Genomic DNA, 26,844 nt, shown 5'->3' on the forward strand with positions numbered 1-26,844 from the left:
TGCAGAAGCTGCAGCGATTGCTCCACCTTCCCAACCACCGCCTCATTATCGACATTGCAACAAGGTGGAACTCCACCCTGCACATGATGGAGCGGCTGTGCGAGCAGAGGCAGGCCATAATGCATTTGTGGGAGGATACACGGCCAGGCATTTTGAGAGCAGACATGGAGTTGACAGGCGTGCAGTGGTCGAAGCTGAAAGACCTTTGTAAAGTCCTTCAGTGTTTTGAGGAATGCACACGGCTGGTAAGCGCAGACGACGCCATCCTAAGCATGAGCATCCCACTTATGCGTCTGCTCATGCAAACTTTGACGCACCTTAAGGAGCAGGCGTCTGCAGCCAATGTTGATGAGGAGGAAGAGGAGGAGGGAATCCTTGATGACATTCAGCCATTGTCTGCTCAGGGACCTCTCCTGGACGAGGTGGAGGAAGAAGAGGAGGAGGAGGATGATGGGGATGATTACTTAGGGGAGGAGGATGCATCTCGTGGGGCAAGTGAAAATGTTGGCGTGGCAAGGTCTGGTACAGGGTTTGTGCGTGACTGGAGGGATGTGGATTTGCCAGAAAGTGCTCCTCCACCCAGCACTCGCAGTGCATCATTGACACCGGGAACATTGGCCCACATGTCAGATTATGCCTTGCAGATCCTAAAAAGGGACCCCCGCATTGCCAAAATGATGAACGATGACGACTACTGGTTGGCCAGCATCCTGGATCCACGCTATAAAGGCAAATTACAAAACATCATGCCACAGGAGAACCTTGACCTAATATTGGCTAATAAACAAGCAACTCTGGTAAATCGGTTGCTTGAGGCATTCCCAGCACACAGCAGCGGTGATGGTTCTCACACGAGCCGTACGGGCCGGGGGCAGCTTGGCAGAGGTGTTTGTGGTGCACACAGCAGAAGTGGCGTTGGAGACAGGGGTTTCATGACAATGTTGTGGACTGATTTTTCAAATACCGCTCACACAACTGGTAATACTGCATCGATGGAAAGTGACAGGAGACAGCAGTTGTCAACTATGGTTACAAACTACTTTTCCTCCCATATCGATGTTCTCCCACACAGGTCATTCCCCTTTGACAATTGGGCCGCTAAACTGGACACCTGGCCTGAATTGGCCCAATATGCCTTACAGGAGCTCGCTTGCCCAGCTGCAAGTGTGCTATCGGAAAGAGTCTTCAGTGCAGCTGGATCAATCCTGACAGAAAAAAGGACCCGTCTGTCAACCCAAAATGTGGATGATCTAACCTTCATTAAAATGAACCACGCATGGGTTTCCAAGGATTTTGTCCCACCTTCCCCTGATGACACATAGGGTGACAGAAAAATGGCTTGCTTTGGTCCACCTCTTCCTGGTACTTCACCTATTTCGCCTTTTGCATCAGCTGAATGTCCAACATCAACATATGCCACTTTCTAAAACTCCCTAACTGTGCTGCCTCCCCCCCCATGGCCGGGGTCACCACCTAGCGCACGACACCGTGCGAGTGCCGTTGCCCTGGACAGGTGGGTAGGCCGACTCTTGGGCGCGGGCACTGGCACAGGGTCCCTCATAGTGCAATCAAGTGTCTCTGACGGTGGTGGTGCACACCCGCCGTCAGACAAACCGCTGTACTATGAGGGGCCCAGTGCCAGTACCGATGCCCACGAGTGGGCCCCCTTGCTTGGGCAGGGCCCCAGCATTTGCAATCTTTACCTCTACCTGCTCCTCCGCTGTGTAATCTGGGCCGTCAAATCCATACTGTGCCTGACACCGTCTGAGCCTGCCTCCTGAGACATATATTTTGAATGTGTACGCTATCCATACATGTTATCCGGGGATACGGTACCCTTTCTAACCTTTGTGCAATCACGTGCAATCCATACTGGGCCTAACACCGTCTGAGCCTGCCTCCTGACACATATATTTTGAATGTGTACGCTATCCATACATGTTATCCGGGGATACGGTACCCTTTCTAACCTTTGTGCAATCACGTGCAATCCATACTGGGCCTAACACCGTCTGAGCCTGCCTCCTGAGACTTATATTTTGAATGTGTACGCTATCCATACATGTTATCCGGGGATACGGTATCCTTTCTAACCTTTGTGCAATCACGTGCAATCCATACTGGGCCTAACACCGTCTGAGCCTGCCTCCTGAGACATATATTTTGAATGTGTACGCTATCCATACATGTTATCCGGGGATATGGTACCCTTTCTAACCTTTGTGCAATCACGTGCAATCCATACTGGGCCTAACACCGTCTGAGCCTGCCTCCTGAGACATATATTTTGAATGTGTACGCTATCCATACATGTTATCCGGGGATACGGTACCCTTTCTAACCTTTGTGCAATCACGTGCAATCCATACTGTGCCTAACACCGTCTGAGCCTGCCTCCTGAGACATATATTTTGAATGTGTACGCTATCCATACCTGTTATCCGGGGATACGGTACCCTTTCTAACCTTTGTGCAATCACGTGCAATCCATACTGTGCCTGACAGCGTCTGAGCCTGCCTCCTGAGACATATATTTTGAATGTGTACGCTATCCATACATGTTATCCAGGGATACAGTACCCTTTCTAACCTTTGTGCAATCACGTGCAATCCATACTGGGCCTGACACCGTCTGAGCCTGCCTCCTGAGACATATATTTTGAATGTGTACGCTATCCATACATGTTATCCAGGGATACGGTACCCTTTCTAACCTTTGTGCAATCACGTGCAATCCATACTGGGCGTGAGAACGGCTGGCGAGCTGTTAAGCAAGCTACAGCACCTGTCCAGACAAGTACAGGGATTCCCTAGCGAGGAGACTTATTTGATTGTTTTCAATGTTGGGACAGCAATTTTTGGGGAGCACTATACTCTGGAGAATGATAGATGGGGCCCACCATACACTGGAACATTCCAAAGGTGGACATCAGACACTGGAGCAGCATTTACAGGGCCCATTATACACTAGAGCATTAGAAATGGGGCCCATTATGTTTGGAGCATTATTTGGGCCCATAAGACAGTGGAGCTTCATCCATGGGGACCAACATATACTGTAGCATTATGTGGAGCTCATCATATACTGTTTCAAACATTATATGGGACCAATGATTCTGTATGGAGAAATAGATGGGCCTCGTCATGAGATGTAAAAAGTGAAGTATTTTTCATTGTACTATACCGCTATTTCTCTGCCGTATCGGAGCATGATGAGTTGTGGTATGTGTTAAAGGGGCGCTCTTTCGCCCAGGGCACATGAAAACCTGCAGCCAGCCCTCCCCCCCCACAACTTTAGCCAAATAACCCCCATTTTTCAGTGCGTAACTTGTATTATAAAGTTAATTAAGGTTGACAAGCTTAAGTAAGAAGAATTGATGCTTTTGGCATTCAAATGGGCACTGTAGGTGTGTTTCCTGTCCTCCTCTCACTGCCGACTTTTATTCCCCATTGACTTACATTGGGTTTCGTGTTTCGGGACGACCCCGACTTTTCCCTATAATCGGACGATCTTGCTCGACCCGACTTTTGGAAAAGTCGGGTTTCATGAAACGAAACGCGACCCTAAAAAAACAAAAGTCGCTCAACTCTACTGAGGGGTATGACACTGGCCAAGGAGCCGGGAAGAAATTCCAGAGCTCTGCAGGTGTAATGGTCGTATCTAACAGGTTTGATGTTCTGTCTGAGTCTGACGGCGATTTTGAAGATGACCTTAAGAGATTTGATGCAGAGTGTGATAGGGACGTAGAGGATTGTCCTCCGCCAAAGCGGAAGCCCTTACCTGAGGGCACTCGGGAAGAGTCTGAGATGGAGACCGGTGGTGAACAGAATAACTCCGACCCAGATCTGTGACGCTGTCAACCAGATAATGTCCAAACTCAGATAGGGAAAATCATGAGGAGAAATTAGGAAATGTTAAGATAGAGAAGGATGAGTCACTGGGTAGGAATATGATGAGCTCTGTTTGCAAAGTGTTTTTTTTTTTTTTTTCTCCTCAAACTAGGAGTATGGACTCTAAGTTAATTTGATATGTATAAACTGGATATATAATGAATGTATGTACAATCCTAGTGAATTCAGTTTTGTATTATTGGAGGAATGTTATTTGTATTTGTTTGGTTTTTACAATGAAAATTGCCCCTATATACAAGAATATAACTACTATAATACTGCTCCCTATGTACAAGAATATAACTACTATAATACTGCCCCTATGTACAAGAATATAATTACTATAATACTGCCTCCTATGTACAAGAATATAACTACTATAATACTGCTCCCTATGTACAAGAATATAACTACTATAATACTGCCCCTATATACAAGAATATAACTACTATAATACTGCCCCTATGTACAAGAATATAATTACTATAATACTGCCTCCTATGTACAAGAATATAACTACTATAATACTGCCCCTATGTACAAGAATATAACTACAATAATACTGCTCCCTATGTACAAGAATATAATTACTATAATACTGCCTCCTATGTACAAGAATATAACTACTATAATACTGCCCCTATGTACAAGAATATAACTACTATAATACTGCCCCTATGTACAAGAATATAATTACTATAATACTGCCTCCTATGTACAAGAATATAACTACTATAATACTGCCCCTATGTACAAGAATATAACTACTATAATACTGCCCCTATGTACAAGAATATAACTACTATAATACTGCCCCTATGTACAAGAATATAATTACTATAATACTGCTCCTATGTACAAGAATATAACTACTATAATACTGCCCCTATATACAAGAATATAATTACTATAATACTGCTCCTATGTACAAGAATATAACTACTATAATACTGCCCCCTATGTACAAGAATATAACTACTATAATACTGCTCCCTATGTACAAGAATATAACTACTATAATACTGCCCCTATATACAAGAATATAACTACTATAATACTGCTCCTATGTACAAGAATATAACTACTATAATACTGCTCCTATGTACAAGAATATAACTACTATAATACTGCTCCTATGTACAAGAATATAACTACTATAATATTGCCCCTATGTACAAGAATATAACTACTATAATACTGCCCCTATATACAAGAATATAACTACTATAATACTGCCCCTATGTACAAGAATATAACTACTATAATACTGCCCCCTATGTACAAGAATATAACTACTATAATACTGCCCCTATGTACAGGAATATAACTACTATAATACTGCCTCCTATGTACACGAATATAACTACAATAATACTGTCCCCTATATACAAGAATATAACTACTATAATACTGCCCCTATGTACAAGAATATATCTACTATAATACTGCCCCTATGTACAAGAATATAACTACTAAAAAACTGCTCCTATGTGCAAGAATATAACTACTATAATACTGCTCCCTATGTACAAGAATATAACTACTATAATACTGTCCCCTATGTACAAGAATATAACTGCTATAATACTGCCCCTATGTACAAGAATATAACTACTATAATACTGCCCCTATGTACAGGAATATAACTACTATAATACTGCCTCCTATGTACAAGAATATAACTGCTATAATACTGCTCCTATATACAAGAATATAACTACTATAATACTGCTCCTATGTACAAGAATATAACTACTATAATACTGCCCCTATGTACAAGAATATAACTACTAAAAAACTGCTCCTATGTGCAAGAATATAACTACTATAATACTGCTCCCTATGTACAAGAATATAACTACTATAATACTGTCCCCTATGTACAAGAATATAACTACTATAATACTGCCCCTATGTACAAGAATATAACTACTATAATACTGCTCCTATATACAAGAATATAACTACTATAATACTGCTCCTATGTACAAGAATATAACTACTATAATACTGCCCCTATGTACAAGAATATAACTACTATATTACTGCCCCCTATGTACAAGAATATAACTACTATAATACTGCTCCTATATACAAGAATATAACTACTATAATACTGCCCCCTATGTACAAGAATATAACTACTATAATACTGCCCCTATGTACAAGAATATAACTACTAAAAAACTGCTCCTATGTGCAAGAATATAACTACTATAATACTGCTCCCTATGTACAAGAATATAACTACTATAATACTGTCCCCTATGTACAAGAATATAACTACTATAATACTGCCCCTATGTACAAGAATATAACTACTAAAAAACTGCTCCTATGTGCAAGAATATAACTACTATAATCGTGCTCCCTATGTACAAGAATATAACTACTATAATACTGTCCCCTATGTACAAGAATATAACTGCTATAATACTGCCCCTATGTACAAGAATATAATTACTATAATACTGCCCCTATGTACAAGAATATAACTACTATAATACTGCCCCTATGTACAAGAATATAACTACTATAATACTGCCCCTATGTACAAGAATATAACTACTATAATACTGCCCCTATGTACAAGAATATAACTACTATAATACTGCTCCTATGTACAAGAATATAACTACTGTAATACTGCCCCTATGTACAAGAATATAACTACTATAATACTGCCCCTATGTACAAGAATATAACTACTATAATACTGCCCCCTATGTACAAGAATATAACTACTATAATACTGCCCCTATGTACAAGAATATAACTGCTATAATACTGCCCCTATGTACAAGAATATAACTACTATAATACTGCCCCCTATGTACAAGAATATAACTACTATAATACTGCCCCTATGTACAAGAATATAACTACTATAATACTGCCCCCTATGTACAAGAATATAACTACTATAATACTGCCCCTATGTACAAGAATATAACTGCTATAATACTGCCCCCTATGTACAAGAATATAACTACTATAATACTGCCCCTATGTACAAGAATATAACTACTATAATACTGCCCCCTATGTACAAGAATATAACTACTATAATACTGCCCCCTATGTACAAGAATATAACTACTATAATACTGCCCCTATGTACAAGAATATAACTACTATAATACTGCCCCCTATGTACAAGAATATAACTGCTATAATACTGCCCCTATGTACAAGAATATAACTACTATAATACTGCCCCCTATGTACAAGAATATAACTACTATAATACTGCTCCTATGTACAAGAATATAACTACTATAATACTGCCCCTATGTACAAGAATATAACTACTATAATACTGCCCCCTATGTACAAGAATATAACTACTATAATACTGCCCCTATGTACAAGAATATAACTGCTATAATACTGCCCCCTATGTACAAGAATATAACTACTATAATACTACCCCTATGTACAAGAATATAACTGCTATAATACTGCCCCTATGTACAAGAATATAACTACTATAATACTGCCCCCTATGTACAAGAATATAACTGCTATAATACTGCCCCTATGTACAAGAATATAACTACTATAATACTGCCCCCTATGTACAAGAATATAACTACTATAATACTGCTCCTATGTACAAGAATATAACTACTATAATACTGCCCCTATGTACAAGAATATAACTACTATAATACTGCCCCCTATGTACAAGAATATAACTACTATAATACTGCCCCTATGTACAAGAATATAACTGCTATAATACTGCCCCCTATGTACAAGAATATAACTACTATAATACTGCCCCTATGTACAAGAATATAACTACTATAATACTGCCCCCTATGTACAAGAATATAACTACTATAATACTGCCCCCTATGTACAAGAATATAACTACTATAATACTGCCCCTATGTACAAGAATATAACTACTATAATACTGCCCCCTATGTACAAGAATATAACTGCTATAATACTGCCCCTATGTACAAGAATATAACTACTATAATACTGCCCCCTATGTACAAGAATATAACTACTATAATACTGCTCCTATGTACAAGAATATAACTACTATAATACTGCCCCTATGTACAAGAATATAACTACTATAATACTGCCCCCTTTGTACAAGAATATAACTACTATAATACTGCCCCTATGTACAAGAATATAACTGCTATAATACTGCCCCCTATGTACAAGAATATAACTACTATAATACTACCCCTATGTACAAGAATATAACTGCTATAATACTGCCCCTATGTACAAGAATATAACTACTATAATACTGCCCCCTATGTACAAGAATATAACTACTATAATACTGCTCCTATGTACAAGAATATAACTACTATAATACTGCCCCTATGTACAAGAATATAACTACTATAATACTGCCCCCTTTGTACAAGAATATAACTACTATAATACTGCCCCTATGTACAAGAATATAACTGCTATAATACTGCCCCCTATGTACAAGAATATAACTACTATAATACTACCCCTATGTACAAGAATATAACTGCTATAATACTGCCCCTATGTACAAGAATATAACTACTATAATACTGCCCCCTATGTACAAGAATATAACTGCTATAATACTGCCACATGTACAAGAATATAACTGCTATAATACTGCCCCCTATGTACAAGAATATAACTACTATAATACTACCCCTATGTACAAGAATATAACTGCTATAATACTGCCCCTATGTACAAGAATATAACTACTATAATACTGCCCCTATGTACAAGAATATAACTACTATAATACTGCCCCCTATGTACAAGAATATAACTGCTATAATACTGCCACATGTACAAATTTGAATTGGCTAGCACACGTGTTTTACAACGAAATTTAACTGTCAACAAAGCTATTTTTCCATATTGAATTTCCCTCCTTATGCTCCGGGTAATCTCCAGACCTCTGAGCAAATAAGAGTTAGAAAATGAAAGGGACATTAGTACCTTTCTGCTCATCTCTCCCTCCTCGCCGGTTGTTTCCATCTGTTGCCCGTTCCTTGGAAAATCTTCCTTTCCATTTCCGAGCTTTGATGTCCTGACTTGTCTTGTGACCATGTGACATCCATGAGCAGATGCATCCTCGGCCTTAGAGTCCTTTTTTAGCACATGTCACCTTTAAGAAAATATGCGTTGACCAGACAGGTGATGGTGAGGAGCCTCGGGGTTGGAGTGGTGGTTGGCGGTAAGTTGAGTATTCTTTTTTCTGTACATTTGGGTTTGGAGAGATCGCAGAGTATATTAAGGATCATTCAACTCGCAGAGAATAACTTTACAGGAAAGTGATTTAGTTTGTATAATCCGCGTGATCTGGAGACATCTCCGGAGATGCTGGAGCCACAGGAGCAGGTTTAGGCCATGCAGGAGGCTCACAGTAATGCGAAAAACATGTAGCTGGGAGTTGTTGTGTGTAAAAATGGCTCCTGGGACGCTGGAGATTGGGCGCACAACTGGTTCCACCAATAAATCAATGCAGCTATTTTCTAACATTTTATATTCAGGGCTGTCGTACCACTTTATTCTTCTATTTATGTCACCAGTGATCTCTCCTGGCCTCGTTATTTCATATTGCACAAATCACAGAATTCTGGAGAGTTCCACTCATCGTGTGATTTTTACGTACAGATTTTATGTGTAGAATCAGTATATAATGATGCCCCACGGCTCATTGTCCGCTGTTGTCTTTCAGGGAGACTCCGGAGGACCTCTTGTGTGTAAGGTCAATGGTGTCTGGTACCAGCCTGGAGTTGTAAGCTGGGGTTCTGGATGTGCTTTACCCAACCGCCCCGGGGTCTACACCCTGGTAACCGCCTCCCAGTCCTGGATCCAGTCTCACGTACCAGAGATGAGCTTCTACGATGTGACCGATATCCCACAACCTTCCCAAAAATGCAGAGGGAACATGAACATGGCTTGTTATCTGCTGATACTTCTCATTATTACAGTCTCCATGCTCAGATATCTGTAGATTATAATGTACCAGTGAGGGGTCTCTGGGCTGCAGATCTTCTTTCTTCTGATGTGACGTCTGCTGCCTCTGTTCTTCACTTTTAGTTATCAATTTTGTTTTCAAAAATGGTGATAAAGAAATGTCAGAGTTTGTGGTTGACCATAGATAAAATCTTAGTTCTGGGTACTGGAATTATTATTTGTTGTCTTCCCAATAAAATCTTCTTCATTACCAAGAATCCTGAGTTGCAGAATGTTGTTTCCCAAAAGTAACTGCAAAAAGGATTGCAGGCCGTAAGGGCTCCATAACATGGAGAAAAGAAAGGGGCACAAAGCCAAGAAAGGAGTGAGGGCAGTAGTAGCTACATAACGTGGAAAATAGAGAGGGACATGAAGCCCAGAAATGAGTGCGGGCAGTAGTGGCTCCATAACATGGAGAATAGAGCGGGACACGAAGCCCAGAAAGGAGTGCGGGCAGTAGTGGCTCCATAATGTGGAGAATAGAGCGGGACACAAAGCCCAGAAAGGAGTGCGAGCAGTAGTAGCTACATAACGTGGAAAATAGAGAGGGACATGAAGCCCAGAAATGAGTGCGGGCAGTAGTGGCTCCATAACATGGAGAATAGAGCGGGACACGAAGCCCAGAAAGGAGTGCGGGCAGTAGTGGCTCCATAACATGGAGAATAGAGCGGGACACGAAGCCCAGAAAGGAGTGCGAGCAGTAGTGGCTCCATAATGTGGAGAATAGAGCGGGACACAAAGCCCAGAAAGGAGTGCGAGCAGTAGTAGCTACATAACGTGGAAAATAGAGAGGGACATGAAGCCCAGAAATGAGTGCGGGCAGTAGTGGCTCCATAACATGGAGAATAGAGCGGGACACGAAGCCCAGAAAGGAGTGCGGGCAGTAGTGGCTCCATAATGTGGAGAATAGAGCGGGACACAAAGCCCAGAAAGGAGTGCGAGCAGTAGTAGCTACATAACGTGGAAAATAGAGAGGGACATGAAGCCCAGAAATGAGTGCGGGCAGTAGTGGCTCCATAACATGGAGAATAGAGCGGGACACGAAGCCCAGAAAGGAGTGCGAGCAGTAGTGGCTCCATAACGTGGAGAATAGAGCGGGACACAAAGCCCAGAAAGGAGTGCGGGCAGTGGTGGCTCCATAATGTGGAGAATAGAGCGGGACACGAAGCCCAGAAAGGAGTGCGAGCAGTAGTGGCTCCATAACGTGGAGAATAGAGCGGGACACAAAGCCCAGAAAGGAGTGCGGGCAGTGGTGGCTCCATAATGTGGAGAATAGAGCGGGACACGAAGCCCAGAAAGGAGTGCGAGCAGTAGTGGCTCCATAACGTGGAGAATAGAGCGGGACACAAAGCCCAGAAAGGAGTGCAGGCAGTGGTGGCTACATAATGTGGAGAATAGAGAGGGACACAAAGCCCAGAAAGGAGTGCGGGCAGTGGTGGCTACACAATGTGGAGAATAGAGAGGGACACGAAGCCCAGAAAAAAGTGCAGGCAGTTGTGGCTACACAATGTGGAGAATAGAGCGGGACTCGAAGCCCAGAAAGGAGTGTGGGCAGTGGTGGCTACACAATGTGGAGAATAGAGCGGGACTCGAAGCCCAGAAAGGAGTGTGGGCAGTGGTGGCTACACAATGTGGAGAATAGAGAGGGACACGAAGCCCAGAAAGGAGTGCGGGCAGTGGTGGCTACACAATGTGGAGAATAGAGAGGGACACGAAGCCCAGAAAAAAGTGCAGGCAGTAGTGGCTACATAACGTGGAGAACAAAGAGGGACACGAAGCCCAGAAAGGAGTGCGAGCAGTGGTTGCTACATAGCGTGGAGAATAGAGAGGGACACAAAGCCCAGAAAGGACTGCGGGCAGTAGTGGCTCCATAACGTGGAGAGTAGAGAGGGACACAAAGTCCAGAAAGGAGTGCAGGCAGTAGTGGCTATATAACGTGGAGAATAGAGAGGGACACAAAGCCCAGAAAGGAGTGCAGCAGGAGTGGCTCCATAATGTGGAGAATAGAGCGGGACACAAAGCCCAGAAAGGAGTGCGAGCAGTAGTGGCTCCATAACGTGGAGATCAGAGAGGGACACAAAGCCCAGAAAGGAGTGCAGCAGGATTGGCTCCATAATGTGGAGAATAGAGCGGGACACAAAGCCCAAAAAGGAGTGTGGGCAGTAATGGCTACATAACATGGAGAACAGAGAGAGACATGAAGCCCAGAAAGGAGTACGGGCAGTAGTGGCTCCATAACGTGGAGAATAGAGCGGGACACAAAGCCCAGAAAGGAGCACGGGCAGTGGTGGCTACATAATGTAGAGAATAGAGAGGGACACGAAGCCCAGAAAATAGTGTGGGCAGTAGTGGCAACATAACGTGGGGAACAAAGAGGGACACGAAACCCAGAAAGGAGTGCAGGCAGTGGTGGCTCCATAACGTGGAGAATAGAGCGGGATACAAAGCCCAGAAAGGAGTGCGGGCAGTTGTGGCTACATAACGTGGAGAATAGAGCGGGACTCGAAGCCCAGAAAGGAGTGAGGGCAGTAATGGCTACATAACGTGGAGAATAGAGAGGGACACAAAGCCCAGAAAGGAGTGCGGGCAGCAGTGGCTACATAACGTGGAGAATAGAGAGGGACACAAAGTCCAGAAAGGAGTGCAGGCAGTAGTGGCTACATAACGTGGAGAATAGAGAGGGACACAAAGCCCAGAAAGGAGTGCGGGCAGCAGTGGCTATACAATATGGAGACTAGAGAGGGACACAAAGCCCAGAAAGGAGCGCGGGCAGCGGTTGCTACATAACATGGAGAATAGAGAGGGACACAAAGCCCAGAAAGGAGTGTGGGTAGTGGTGGCTACATAATGTGGAGAATAGAGAGGGACACAAAACTCAACATACACAGAGATGAGAGCTGACACCAAGCCTGCTTATTACAAAGAAGAAAATGGGCACAAACTCCACTATCAAACAACAACGTGAAGAAGAATGAGTGGGCACAAAACCCGCCATAACATCGGGAAAGTGGATTGAGGGCACAAAGCTGCCATAACGCAGGAAAAAGTCAAAACTGAGTTGTGGAGTCTTAAGAGTTCCCTAGTTTTTAATCCCTTTATAATGATCTGGTCTTCACTGTAGCAGTTCCTTCAGGACTTGTCTTAGATTTGTAGTGATGATAACCTTGAAGCTTAAATAAGAAATATGTCGATAACTGGTCAAGAGTAGAGTTGAGCGATACCGTCCGATACTTCAAAGTATCGTATCGGATGGTATCGGCCGATCTTTAAAAAAAGTATCGGTATCGCCGATTCCGATACCGGAAGTCCCATTCAAGTCTATGGGACTTCCGGTATCGGAATAAGAAAAACCCTTTCCTGCCCTTGTACAGCCTCTCTGGGGTCTGTACGGGCCTTTCGGGGGGCTGTGCCGGCCTGCCAGGGGGTCTGTGCAGGCTCCGGTGGTCTGTGCCGGCCTGCCGGTGGTCTGTGCAGGCTCCGGGGGGCTGTGCCGGCCTGCCAGGGGGCTGTGCCGGCCTGCCGGGGGGCTGTGCAGGCTCCGGGGGGCTGTGCCGGCCTGCCGGGGGGCTGTGCCGGCCTGCCGGTGGTCTGTGCAGGCTCCGGGGGTCTGTGCAGGCATCGTCCGATGGGACTACAAGTCCCATCGGGCGATGCCTGCTACCATGACAGTGATTGACACATTAGCCAATGATGGGACAGTAGTAGTCCCATCATCCGGCTAATGTGTTGAATGTAAAAAAAAAAAAAAAAAAATTACATGCTACATACATACAACATGCATACTACATACATGCTACATTCATACTACATACTACATACATGCTACATTCATACTACATAAATACTACATGCAACATACATACTACATATATACTACATGCATGCTACATACATACTGCATGCTACATACATACCACATATATACTACATACATACTACATGCATACTACATGCATGCTACATGCTACATACATAACACATATATACTACATACATACTACATGCATACTACATGCATGCTACATGCTACATACATAACACATATATACTACATGCATGCTACATACATACTACATGCTACATACATACTACATATATACTACATACATACTACATACATACTACATGCATGCTACATGCATGCTACATACATACCACATACATAACACATATATACTACATGCATGCTACATACATACTACATGCTACATACATACCATATACATACTACATGCATGCTACATACATACTACATGCTACATACATACCATATACATACTACATGCATGCTACATACATACTACATGCATGCTACATACATACTACATGCTACATACATACTACATATATACTACATGCATGCTACATACTACATGCTACATACATACTACATGCTACATACATACTACATATATACTACATGCATGCTACATACATACTACATACATACTACATACATATGGGAATTTCCCACGCAGCAATGGCATAAAGTGAGACTAGGGACTTTTTTTTTTTTAAGTGGCGGAGGAATACAGTGCAGAAGGATACCTACCTTCCGTCATTGGATTCCTGCAGCCCGTAGAGAATGGCAGCAACAGCTGATGCTGCCGTTCTCTACCCAAGATCGTCGTGGGACACACTCGTGGACTGCTTCGGATCGTGGGTGAGTATTTTTGTGGTTTGTTATGTTAATATTTATTCCGGAAAAGACAATGGCTTCGGGGAACAATGTGACAAGTATTGGTAAGTATGTTACTCTATGTTATATGTACTGTATGTCTATGTATGTATTGTATGAATGTATTGTATGTATGTAGTATATATGTGGTATGTATGTAGCATGTAGTATGTATGTAGCATGCATGTAGTATATATGTAGTATGTAGTATGTATGTAGTATGTATGTGGTATGTATGTAGCATGTAGTATGTATGTAGTATGTATGTAGCATGTATGTAGTATGTATGTAGCATGCATGTAGTATGTATGTAGCATGCATGTAGTATGTATGTAGTATGTATGTAGTATGTATGTAGCATGCATGTAGTATGTATGTAGTATATATGTAGTATGTATGTAGTATATATGTAGTATATATGTAGTATGTATGTAGCATGCATGTAGTATGTATGCAGTATGTATGTAGCATGTATGTAGTATGTATGTAGCATGCATGTAGTATGTATGTAGCATGTAGTATGTATGTAGTATGTATGTAGCATGTATGTAGTATGTATGTAGCATGTAGTATGTATGTAGTATGTATGTAGTATGTATGTAGCATGCATGTAGAATGTATGTAGTATATATGTAGTATGTATGTAGTATATATGTAGTATATATGTAGTATGTATGTAGCATGTATGTAGTATGTATGTAGTATATATGTAGTATGTATGTAGTATATATGTAGTATATATGTAGTATGTATGTAGCATGCATGTAGTATGTATGCAGTATGTATGTAGCATGTATGTAGTATGTATGTAGTATATATGTAGTATGTATGTAGCATGTATGTAGTATGTATGTAGTATATATGTAGTATGTATGTAGCATGTATGTAGTATGTATGTAGTATGTATGTAGCATGCATGTAGTATGTATGTAGTATATATGTAGTATGTATGTAGCATGTATGTAGTATGTATGTAGTATATATGTAGCATGCATGTAGTATGTATGTAGTATATATGTAGTATGTATGTAGCATGCATGTAGTATGTATGCAGTATGTATGTAGCATGTATGTAGTATGTATGTAGTATATATGTAGTATGTATGTAGTATATATGTAGTATGTATGTAGCATGTAGTATATATGTAGCATGCATGTAGTATGTATGTAGTATGTATGTAGTATGTATGTAGCATGTATGTAGTATATATGTAGTATATATGTAGTATGTATGTAGCATGTAGTATGTATGTAGCATGTAGTATGTATGTAGCATGCATGTAGTATGTATGTAGTATGTATGTAGCATGCATGTAGTATGTATGTAGCATGCATGTAGTATGTATGTAGTATGTATGTAGTATGTATGTAGCATGCATGTAGTATGTATGTAGCATGCATGTAGTATGTATGCAGTATGTATGTAGCATGTATGTAGTATGTATGTAGTATATATGTAGTATGTATGTAGCATGTAGTATATATGTAGCATGCATGTAGTATGTATGTAGTATGTATGTAGTATATATGTAGTATATATGTAGTATGTATGTAGCATGTAGTATGTATGTAGCATGCATGTAGTATGTATGTAGTATATATGTAGTATGTATGTAGTATGTATGTAGCATGTATGTAGCATGCATGTAGTATGTATGTAGCATGCATGTAGTATGTATGCAGTATGTATGTAGCATGTATGTAGTATGTATGTAGTATATATGTAGTATGTATGTAGTATATATGTAGTATGTATGTAGCATGTAGTATATATGTAGCATGCATGTAGTATGTATGTAGTATGTATGTAGTATGTATGTAGCATGTATGTAGTATATATGTAGTATGTATGTAGTATATATGTAGTATGTATGTAGCATGTAGTATGTATGTAGCATGCATGTAGTATGTATGTAGTATATATGTAGTATGTATGTAGTATGTATGTAGTATATATGTAGTATGTATGTAGTATATATGTAGTATGTATGTAGCATGTAGTATATATGTAGTATATATGTAGTATATATGTAGTATGTATGTAGCATGTAGTATGTATGTAGCATGCATGTAGTATGTATGTAGTATATATGTAGTATGTATGTAGTATGTATGTAGTATATATGTAGTATGTATGTAGTATATATGTAGTATGTATGTAGCATGTAGTATGTATGTAGTATATATGTAGTATGTATGTAGTATGTATGTAGCATGCATGTAGTATGTATGTAGTATTTTTTTTTTTTTTTTTTTTAACATTTAACACATTAGCCGGATGATGGGACTACTACTGTCCCATCATTGGCTAATGTGTCAATCACTGTCATGGTAGCAGGCATCGCCCGATGGGACTTGTAGTCCCATCGGACGATGCTTGCACAGACCCCCGGACATCAGCACAGCCCCCCGGCAGGCCGGCACAGCCCCCCGGCAGGCCGGCACAGCCCCCCGGCAGGCCGGTACAGACCCCCACAGGGTGCACAGACCACCGGCAGGCCGGCACAGCCCCCCGGCAGGCCGGCACAGACCCCCACAGGGTGCACAGACCACCGGCAGGCCGGCACAGCCCCCCGGCAGGCCGGTACAGACCCCCACAGGGTGCACAGACCACCGGCAGGCCGGCACAGCCCCCCGGCAGGCCGGTACAGACCCCGGCAGTCCACACAGCCCCCCGGCAGGCCGGCACAGCCCCCCGGCAGGCCAGCAGAGACCCCCGGAAGGCCCGAAATGACGGCGCATCATGATGCGCACACACCGCGCATCATGATGACGTCAGTCTGTCAATCAACTTTGAACTTCCGATTCCGATGCCGAATTCCGATATTGAAAAAATATCGGAAGTCGGTATCGGAATTCCGATACAGCAAGTATCGGCCGATACCCGATACTTGCGGTATCGGAATGCTCAACACTAGTCAAGAGTCAACAACGTTAAGTCAGAAACTGTAGTGAGAAAACATTGTCCAAAAAAAAGTTGAGGTTGATACACACAGAACGGCCAATTACCAAAAAACAAGATATCCTGGCTGCATGTCCTTCCCCTGCAAGATGTTCTGCTGCTGAGGATTGTCTTCAAGGAGGTTGATACTTGTGCCGTGATACACTCCTGTGCCTCTTCTGAGTTTGAGGTCAGTGTTGTTTAACCAGAGGGGATTGAGCTCTTTTGGTCAAAATATTACTTTGTAAAGAATTAGCTCAGTTTCTGGGGCTTTGGTCATCAAGTGTTGTTCTGCCGAGTTGATGTCAAGAAAATGACAATCTTGACTTGTAGAAGAAACAGTATGGATGTTTGTGGACTCAGGTCAGCAACTTTGTGCTGGAGAGGAGATGCTCCTATCTTTCTACAATTATTCTTTCCTATTTTTTTATTATTATTACTTGAGCCTCCCTGTAATGTGTGTAAGAGGGATTTTCCACTGGAAATGCTCATGCAAGGCCATAAAGTGTGATAGCCTGGTAAGGGTTGAAGCATGGTGACCACAATCAACCATGAGAACTCTCGGAATGTTTTTTTGGGATATTTTATGTCTTTTCACTTTAGTAAAATGAACGGGAAATACAGAAACTAGCAGGAAATGTAAGCAGCTTTGTATTAATATACTTTATGGATTCTTTAACATGTCATCAAAATCTATACCAGCTATTAATATTCTACCAGGAGCAGATCATGGCCCAACATGTGGACTTTGCCTAAAATATAGATTTGGGTATTGTGCTTGGGTTACTCATTTACAGAACTTGCAGAATGGACGGAGAGACTGACTCAAGTTGTCAAACCCTATCAGGAAATTGAACAGAGGTGATAAAAAGAGAAAAATCAATGACTCCTTGTAGATCAGTGTCAGAAATTTCCTTCCTCACCAATTCTCCAATATCTGATGAGCTGCAAGAATTTATCTGCTCACCAAGAGGAGAAGACAAAGCAAAGATATGGAGAAGAAACTGCTGTATGTCCTGTTAGTCCTACATGTCGGTAAGGGACCTGCCATGTATATAGCATCTGCGGTGTTACATAGGGATGAAGGTAACATCAACTTTTATCTGTGAGATGTACCACTGCCGGTATCTGGGGTTTTACACGGGACTGCAGAAAATGGCTATTCCAGCTTTTCGTGATTGTCTATCACCCCACCATACTCTCATCTCAGTTTCCTTCTCTCTTCTCTATGGTTCTACCATCTTCTTCTGATTGTCTCTCACCCAGTCTTCTCTCTTCTCTAAGGCTTCACGTTCTTATCCTGATTGTCTCCCTGCCATTGTCTCATCTCACAGTTTCCTTCTCTTCACAGTGGTTCTACCATCATCTGATTGTCTCTCATCCAGTCTTCTCTCTTCTTTAAGGCTTCATGTTCTTATTCTGATTGTCTCCCCACCATTGTCTCTTCTCAAAGTTTCCTTCTCTCCTTTATGGTTCTACCATCTTCTGGTTGTCTCTCACCCAGTCTTCTCTCTTCTCTAAGGCTTCACGTTCTTATTCTGATTTTCTCCCCACCATTGTCTCTTCTCACAGTTTCTTTCTCTTCCCTGTGGTTCTACCATCTTCTTCTGATTGTCTCTCACCCAGTCTTCTTTCTTCTCTAAGGCTCCACGTTCTTATTCTGATTGTCTCCCCACCATTGTCTCATCTCTCAGTTTCCTTCTCTTTACAGTGGTTCTACCATCTTCTGATTGTCTCTCACCCAGTCTTCTCTCTTCTCTAAGGCTTCACGTTCGTATTCTGATTGTATCCCTGCCATTGTCTCTTATTTCATTTTCCTTCTTTTCTCTATGATTCTACCATCTTCTTCTGATCGTCTCTCAACCTGTCTTCTCTCTTCTCTAAGGCTTCACATTCTTATTCTGATTATCTTCCCACCATTGTCTCTTCTATCAGTTTCCTTCTCTTCCCTGTGGATCTTCCATCTTCTTCTTATTGTCTCTCATCCAGTCTTCTCTCTTCTCTATGGCATCACACTCTTATTCTGATTGTCTCCCCACCGTTGTCTCTTCTCAGTTTCTTTCTCTTCCCTGTGGTTCTACCATCTTCTTCTGATTGTCTCTCCTCCAGTTTTTTTTCTTTTCTAAGTCTTCACTAGAGATGAGCGACTTTGCCTTTTTTTATGGTCGAGTCGGGTTTCATGAAACCCGACTTTCTCAAAAGTCGAGTCGAACGAAATTGGCCGACTATCAGGAAAAGTCGAAGGTCCGACTGAAACACGAAACCCAATGCAAGTAAATGGGGAAGCAAAGTCGGCAGAGAGTGGAGGACAGTAAACACACCTACATGCCGGACCGCTTTTTTAAAGTGCGTGAAAACTCTCTCTCCCCGGATGCTGCACATGTCATCTCGTTGCCCACAGTGTATGTCCTTGCTCAGTGGCTGAAAAAAGTCATGTGCAAGCATTCTGGGAAATCCGACTTTGGCGCTCATTTTGCCAACCGCATGGCCGACTTCATGCTGTGGTCGGGTTTCGGTCGGCGAAACCCTACTTTGCCATAAGTCGGCAACTTATGAATCTGGCCGACCTGTTTCGCTTAACTCTAGTCTTCACATTCTTATTCTGATTGTCTCCCCACTATTGTCTCTTCTCTCAGTTTCTCAGTTTCCTCTTCTCTTTTTTAAGGCTCTGGCATGTTCTTTTGATCGTCTCTTCTCAAACTGTTGTCTCTTCAGTTTCCTTCTCTTTACTCTAATGCTTTGTTCACATTTCGGTTTGAGGTTTTAAGAGAGGTCAGCAACGATCAAAAACGCAATGCCTACTCTCAATTCGTTGGTAAAATATCTAATATTTTATTTATTAATATCAAATGACCACAACTGCACAATGTACGCACAGGAGAATACAGGAGGCCGGCATCAAATCTACAGCTGCCCGCTGGCACATTAGTAATAGAAGAATATATATTGTAAAAAAAATTATAAATAGCAGATATTGAGAAATGAACTATATCCTCAGGAAATATAGAAAAGCTAGATATAAATATAAAAATATAGATTAAAAAATGTTAAAAAAAGCATAATAATAATAGATTAAAAAATAGAAAAAATTATAAAACAAAAATGAATACAATAAGATATGTATAGGCAGAGTATCAGTAACACTCACACTGCGGTCGTAAAGAAAACCTGTGTGGATGCTTACTATGACAAAGTTAAATCAATCTTGCTGATACAGATCAATGCAATCTTGCCTCGTGCACGCGCAGTATGATTTGCCCAACTGTGGGCAAAGCCTAAAAGCATTACTGCGCATGCGCCGGTTAACTATGTCCCGGAACACAACAAAATACTTCTGGGACATAGTTGACCAGCGCAAGCGCAGTAATGCTTTTCGGCTTTGCCCGCAGTTGAGCAAAGCATACTGCGCGTGCGTGAGACAAGATGGCACTGCGCACGCGCGGACTATGGCGAACACCTACTCAAATTCCAGAAAATATTGCAGATGGCGGCCAAGGATGGGGAGGAGGAATGGATGCGAATTACCGCCCATCGGATGGGACAGAAGGCATTTAAATAGCCCACCAAATTCAGGTGACAGATTCCCTTTAAGTTTGAATTTTGTTTTTTGCTTTTGTTAATTGAGTATTTAAAGTTGGAGTTTTTTTCAAGCATCGATCTATTGCTTCTTTGTCCATTGTAAAACGGGACCTTGTGCGGTAGAGGAATGTTTTTCCATTAAAATCAATAAAAACCTTGTTCAAAATTCACAGTAAAAAAACTCTGTGTGAACACGACTTCACAGACAGACTTGTGCAACAGGAAGAAGCCGCTGAGAAAACCAGACAAAAGTAATCGATACCAGCGGAATGATTCATGGATCAGGATGCTAAATCAATCAGCGGCACTGTTGATTACTCCACAGGGTGAATGAAGGTGAGACATTATCTCATGCTGTCGCCCTCATCTCCGCTCATCTCAGTCTGAGCTGAAACTGCTCCTCTGATTTCCCATTTTCTACTCATTTTTGGTACAAGTTCTGCGGATCATTTTCTGGTCTTACTTTGCATTTTTCCCCCAATAATTTTGCAATAAACAACTCAATAGACTATAACAGCACATTCAAGACTTGTTTATTAGAATACGCCAACAAAAAAGTTGCCATCATTTAAAGGGATATTCCCAAAAAATCAAGTGGTCGCTATCAATAGGATACGGAATACCTTGCTTAAAGGGAACCTGCCACCAGGTTTTCACAATATAAAGTATGGCCACCACCTATACTACCTGTTTTACAGCATTGTAGGAAGATATATAAATGAGTCTCCAACCCCCTGTGCATAACCTCTAAAAATATTTTTTATAATGCTCCATACAGCCACCTGAGAAAGCCCAGCAGAAACGCGCGCCGGGGCTGTGGACTCACACATGTAGACATATAACTTAATGTGTGTACATTTTACCCTTGTGTACATTACTGCTGATTGCTACACTTTACTGTCAGATGCATTAGCAGGTGTCTCAACGCTATTATGCACTGTATATGTTGGTGACCATTTATAAAAGGTTACAGCTGAGGCACATTCCCGGTATCATTTTATAGAAATACACACTTTGATGAATTGATCAGCAGTTCCATTTAGTCACTTGTACACACTTACACTTTTTATCTATTACTGTGTGTAATTGTCCATCTTTTGAGCCCTCACCATCGACCATCTTGCTACTTTATGCTATATGTGATTTTAATATATTTGTTGACATTGAACCAAATTCTTATACTTTTTAATATACTTTCTTCGTTCTTCTTTTTGGGGTTCATATACTCCATGTTTTTTCTAGATATCCTGCATTATTTACGAGTCTCCTATATTTAATCTAATTGGGATCATGATTTCTCGAAATTATTTACGAGTCTCCTATATTTAATCTAATTGGGATCATGATTTCTCGAAATACCCATTGTATCCACATTTGGATATTATATATGTCAGATTCTTTTGGTTCAGATTGCTTCATCGTAAAGGGAATCACAGCAGGACACTCAGGTTCTGCCCTTGGAGAAGCTTCCCATACGAACAAAAGGAGAAGCTTCTGTTCATACTTGAGTTCCACTCTTTGAGAAAGCAGCTACGTTTCTTAGATAAATTTGGTTTTACCCTGAGAAATGGTTGCTGTGCCTTCACATGTAGTGGTCAACATTGGCCACAAATACTGAGGAAATACGAGCATTTGGGTGACTGTCACCAGAATCTGACGGTAGCTGTGCCCTTCAACACCTCGGTCACTAAGGACATAGGAATTTTGATGATTCTTTTGAGAGTCCAAGAGAGCTTTCCTTACTTTGTGAGTGTGATGATCTGAGGTTGGGGGTTGTAATAATCACCTAGGCAGGTTAACAATGCAACGATTTTTAAGTCCTTACATCCATGGTTTTACAATAAATCCAGGTAGATGGCCAAAATATAATGTCCCCAGTCAACAAGATCCCCTCCCAGTGACCGGTTGTTCCACTGCCCCCGTACCAGGCGATACTCAATGTCTCCCAACTTTTGGTTGGCCACATATTTCGTAACTCCCGCCAATCTAGTCTGTAGTCACAGTCCAGGCTCCTTCAGAAAGAGGTAACACAACCATAGTACATGTATTCAGCAGCAACAGTCCTTAAGAAAGTTCCTCAAATCTAGATGACGGATCCCTTGACCATAGAACGTGTATCCAGTCCGGCTGGCAACCGATCTCCAAACTCAATAGGCCATCCATACATGGGCACCAGGACCTCAGCAATAGATTCTCGCCCCTTGACATTACCGCACCAACCGCCTCACTGAACATGTGACTTTCTGTTCTCCCTCCCTGGGATCAGTCCGCTGAATGGGCAGAAGTGTTCACACCCTCCACCCAAAGATAACTGTGCATTGGTAAAGGTACTTTGCTCAGGGTGAACTCATCACCTGGGACTACACGTGAGACCCCTTGTGGTGACAACTCTGCTGGGTCTACTATCACCATCCACACCGGGACTAGTGGTTGGGAGAACAATGTCTTGAGGCCCCTGAAACATTAATGAGAGAAATAGAATGATTCCGCACGGTGCGCTCTGGATGTCTCGTGAGAATTGGAAATTAAGAGGATAGGAGTGACGAGTCTGTAGTAATAACGCTGGAGCCTGGGCATGGATACTATTGACTTGTACGAATCTTTCCTTCCAGCTCTCCCTAGCTCTGCAGATGGCGGCTCGGTCTGTGGATCCCCGGAGGTCACCAGCCGCATAGTCGGTGGCACAGACGCTCTGGATGGAGAATGGCCGTGGCAAGTCAGTCTACTCTATAGAGTACGAAGCAGCTACTACCACGTATGTGGAGGCTCATTGATCACATCCCGGTGGGTGCTGACCGCTGCCCACTGCTTTGATGAGTAAGTTCTGGGTTCATCTACCTCAGTAGACCGCCGTCATGCTGGATGATATATGTCTGTATAATGGATAGCAACCCCGATATGTGCCTGACACCCCTCCACCAACAGCCAAGAAAAATGTTTCTAATTCGAACTTTAGTTTTTTCCCTTCTTCCAAGTGTCTGAGCATTTTTTTCATCACAATCTCAGTATGAAGCTTTGTTTTTATATGACGAGTTGTAGATTTGTATACATATTCTTCTTTCTAAGTAGTGAAACATATAAAAAAAATGTTTTTATTGTCTCAGTTTTCTGACACTGATAGCTCCATCGATAGAAATATAAGAAGGCTATGTGAAGGTTTATCTTTCACATGGTAAGTTGATGTTTTATAGATACCAATAAGGGGTTGATACAATGTATTTATTACTTTTTTTGCATTTTTCATCAATTATGCTCATTTTATATTTACCTCTTTATTTAGTTTGAGATAAAGCGCAGGACTCTGCAGCAGCACTTACAGTTGTGGCCAAAAGTATTGACACCCCTGCAATTCTGTCAGATAATACTCAGTTTCTTCCTGAAAATGATTGCAAACACAAATTCTTTGTTATTATCTTCATTTAATTTGTCTTAAATGAAAAGACACAAAAAGAATTGTCCTAAAGCCAAATTGGATATAATTCCACACCAAACATAAAAAAGAGGGTGGACAAAAGTATTGGCACTGCTCGAAAAATCATGTGATGCTTCTCTAATTTGTGTAATTAACAGCACCTGTAACTTACCTGTGGCACCTAACAGGTGTTGGCAATAACTAAATCACACTTGCAGCCAGTGGACATGGATTAAAGTTGACTCAACCTCTGTCCTGTGTCCTTGTGTGTCCCACATTGAGCATGGAGAAAAGAAAGAAGACCAAAGAACTGTCTGAGGACTTGTGAAACCAAATTGTGAGGAAGCATGAGCAATCTCAAGGCTAAAAGTCCATCTCCAAAGACCTGAATGTTCCTGTGTCTACCGTGCGCAGTGTCATCAAGAAGTGTAAAGCCCATGGCACTGTGGCTAACCTCCCTAGATGTGGACGGAAAAGAAAAATTGACAAGAGATTTCAACGCAAGATTGTGCGGATGTTGGATAAAGAACCTCGACTAACATCCAAACAAGATCAAGCTGCCCTGCAGTCCGAGGGTACAACAGTGTCAACCCGAACTATCCGTCGGCGTCTGAATGAAAAGGGACTGTGTGGTAGGAGACCCAGGAAGACCCCACTTCTTACCCCGAGACATAAAAAAGCCAGGCTGGAGTTTGCCAAAACTTACCTGAAAAGGCCTAAAACGTTTTGGAAGAATGTTCTCTGGTCAGATGAGACAAAAGTAGAGCTTTTTGGGCAAAGGCATCAACATAGAGTTTACAGGAGAAAAAAAGAGGCATTCAAAGAAAAGAACACGGTCCCTACAGTCAAACATGGCGGAGGTTCCCTGATGTTTTGGGGTTGCTTTGCTGCCTCTGGCACTGGACTGCTTGACCGTGTGCATGGCATTATGAATTCTGAAGACTACCAACAAATTTTGCAGCATAATGTAGGGCCCAGTGTGAGAAAGCTGGGTCTCCCTCAGAAGTCATGGGTCTTCCAGCAGGACAATGACCCAAAACACACTTCAAAAAGCACTAGAAAATGATTTGAGAGAAAGCACAGGAGACTTCTAAGGTGGCCAGCAATGAGTCCAGACCTGAATCCCATAGAACACCTGTGGAGAGATCTAAAAATGGCAGTTTGGAGAAGGCACCCTTCAAATATCAGGGACCTGGAGCAGTTTGCCAAAGAAGAATGGTCTAAAATTCCAGCAGAGCATTGTAAGAAACTCATTGATGGTTACCGGAAGCGGTTGGTCGCAGTTATTTTGGCTAAGGGTTGTGCAACCAAGTATTAGGCTGAGGGTGCCAATACTTTTGTCTGGCCCATTTTTGGAGTTTTGCGTGAAATGATCAATGTTTTGCTTTTTGCTTCATTCTCTTTTGTGTTTTTTCATTTAAGACAAATTAAATGTAGATAATAATACCAAAGAATTTGTGTTTGCAATCATTTTCAGGAAGAAACTGAGTATTATCTGACAGAATTGCAGGGGTGTCAATACTTTTGGCCACAACTGTAGCCATGTCCTCACTTAGTTCCAGCCGCTGACTGAGCCGTTGTCCGCTGACCTGAAGGGCTGCCGGGTGACAGACCCCGCGATCTCTATTGACGGCCTATCCCTCATAGAGGTCATTAATAATTTGGTCCTGAACATTCTCTTTCACAGTCGGATATGTCAACCTCAACCTTTCCACAGATTTTGTTAATCAATTTCTCATTATGTAAATTCCATATAAAAATTTATTTTAAAGCTGCTCATCTGACGATACTCATCTTGGGCCAAGACTAGTGTTGAGCATTCCGATACCGCAAGTATCGGGTATCGGCCGATACTTGCTGTATCGGAATTCCGATACCGACTTCCGATATTTTTTCAATATCGGAATTCGGCATCGGAATCGGAAGTTCAGTTGATTGACGGCCTGACGTCATCATGATGCGCGGTGTGTGCGCATCATGATGCGCCGTCATTTCGGGCCTTCCGGGGGTCTCTGCCGGCCTGCCGGGGGGCTGTGCCGGCCTGCCGGGGGGCTGTGTGGACTGCCCGGGGTCTCTGCCGGCCTGCCGGGGGGCTGTGCCGGCCTGCCGGGGGGCTGTGCACCCTGTGGGGGTCTGTACCGGCCTGCCGGGGGGCTGTGCCGGCCTGCCGGGGGGCTGTGCTGATGTCCGGGGGTCTGTGCAAGCATCGTCCGATGGGATTACAAGTCCCATCGGGCGATGCCTGCTACCATGACAGTGATTGACACATTAGCCAATGATGGGACAGTAGTAGTCCCATCATCCGGCTAATGTGTTAAATGTTAAAAAAAAAAAAAAAAAAAAAAAATACTA

At 42.0% G+C, this 26,844-nt stretch overlaps 2 protein-coding genes across 2 annotated transcripts in view; both read left to right on the forward strand.

Moving 5' to 3' along the window:
* The window catches only part of LOC141050845 (serine protease 33-like), a 52,579-nt gene extending 42,479 nt beyond the window's left edge, over positions 1–10,100 (forward strand). The window contains exon 5 of the mRNA XM_073547526.1: positions 9,602–10,100. Coding sequence (XP_073403627.1) covers positions 9,602–9,880 — 279 coding nt within the window. The 3' untranslated portion in view covers positions 9,881–10,100. The remainder of the gene's footprint in view (positions 1–9,601) is intronic.
* An 8,292-nt stretch (positions 10,101–18,392) lies between these two features.
* Positions 18,393–26,844, forward strand: part of LOC141050646 (uncharacterized) — a 67,646-nt gene continuing 59,194 nt past the window's right edge. The window contains exons 1-2 of the mRNA XM_073547232.1: positions 18,393–18,536; positions 23,693–23,897. Of these exons, the coding sequence (XP_073403333.1) occupies positions 18,494–18,536; positions 23,693–23,897 (248 nt within the window). The 5' untranslated portion in view covers positions 18,393–18,493. The remainder of the gene's footprint in view (positions 18,537–23,692; positions 23,898–26,844) is intronic.

The sequence above is a fragment of the Dendrobates tinctorius genome, unplaced genomic scaffold (assembly GCF_039654945.1).
Source record: "Dendrobates tinctorius isolate UK_male_01 unplaced genomic scaffold, ASM3965494v1 ptg000152l, whole genome shotgun sequence".
In the NCBI taxonomy this organism is placed as follows: Eukaryota; Metazoa; Chordata; class Amphibia; order Anura; family Dendrobatidae; genus Dendrobates; species Dendrobates tinctorius.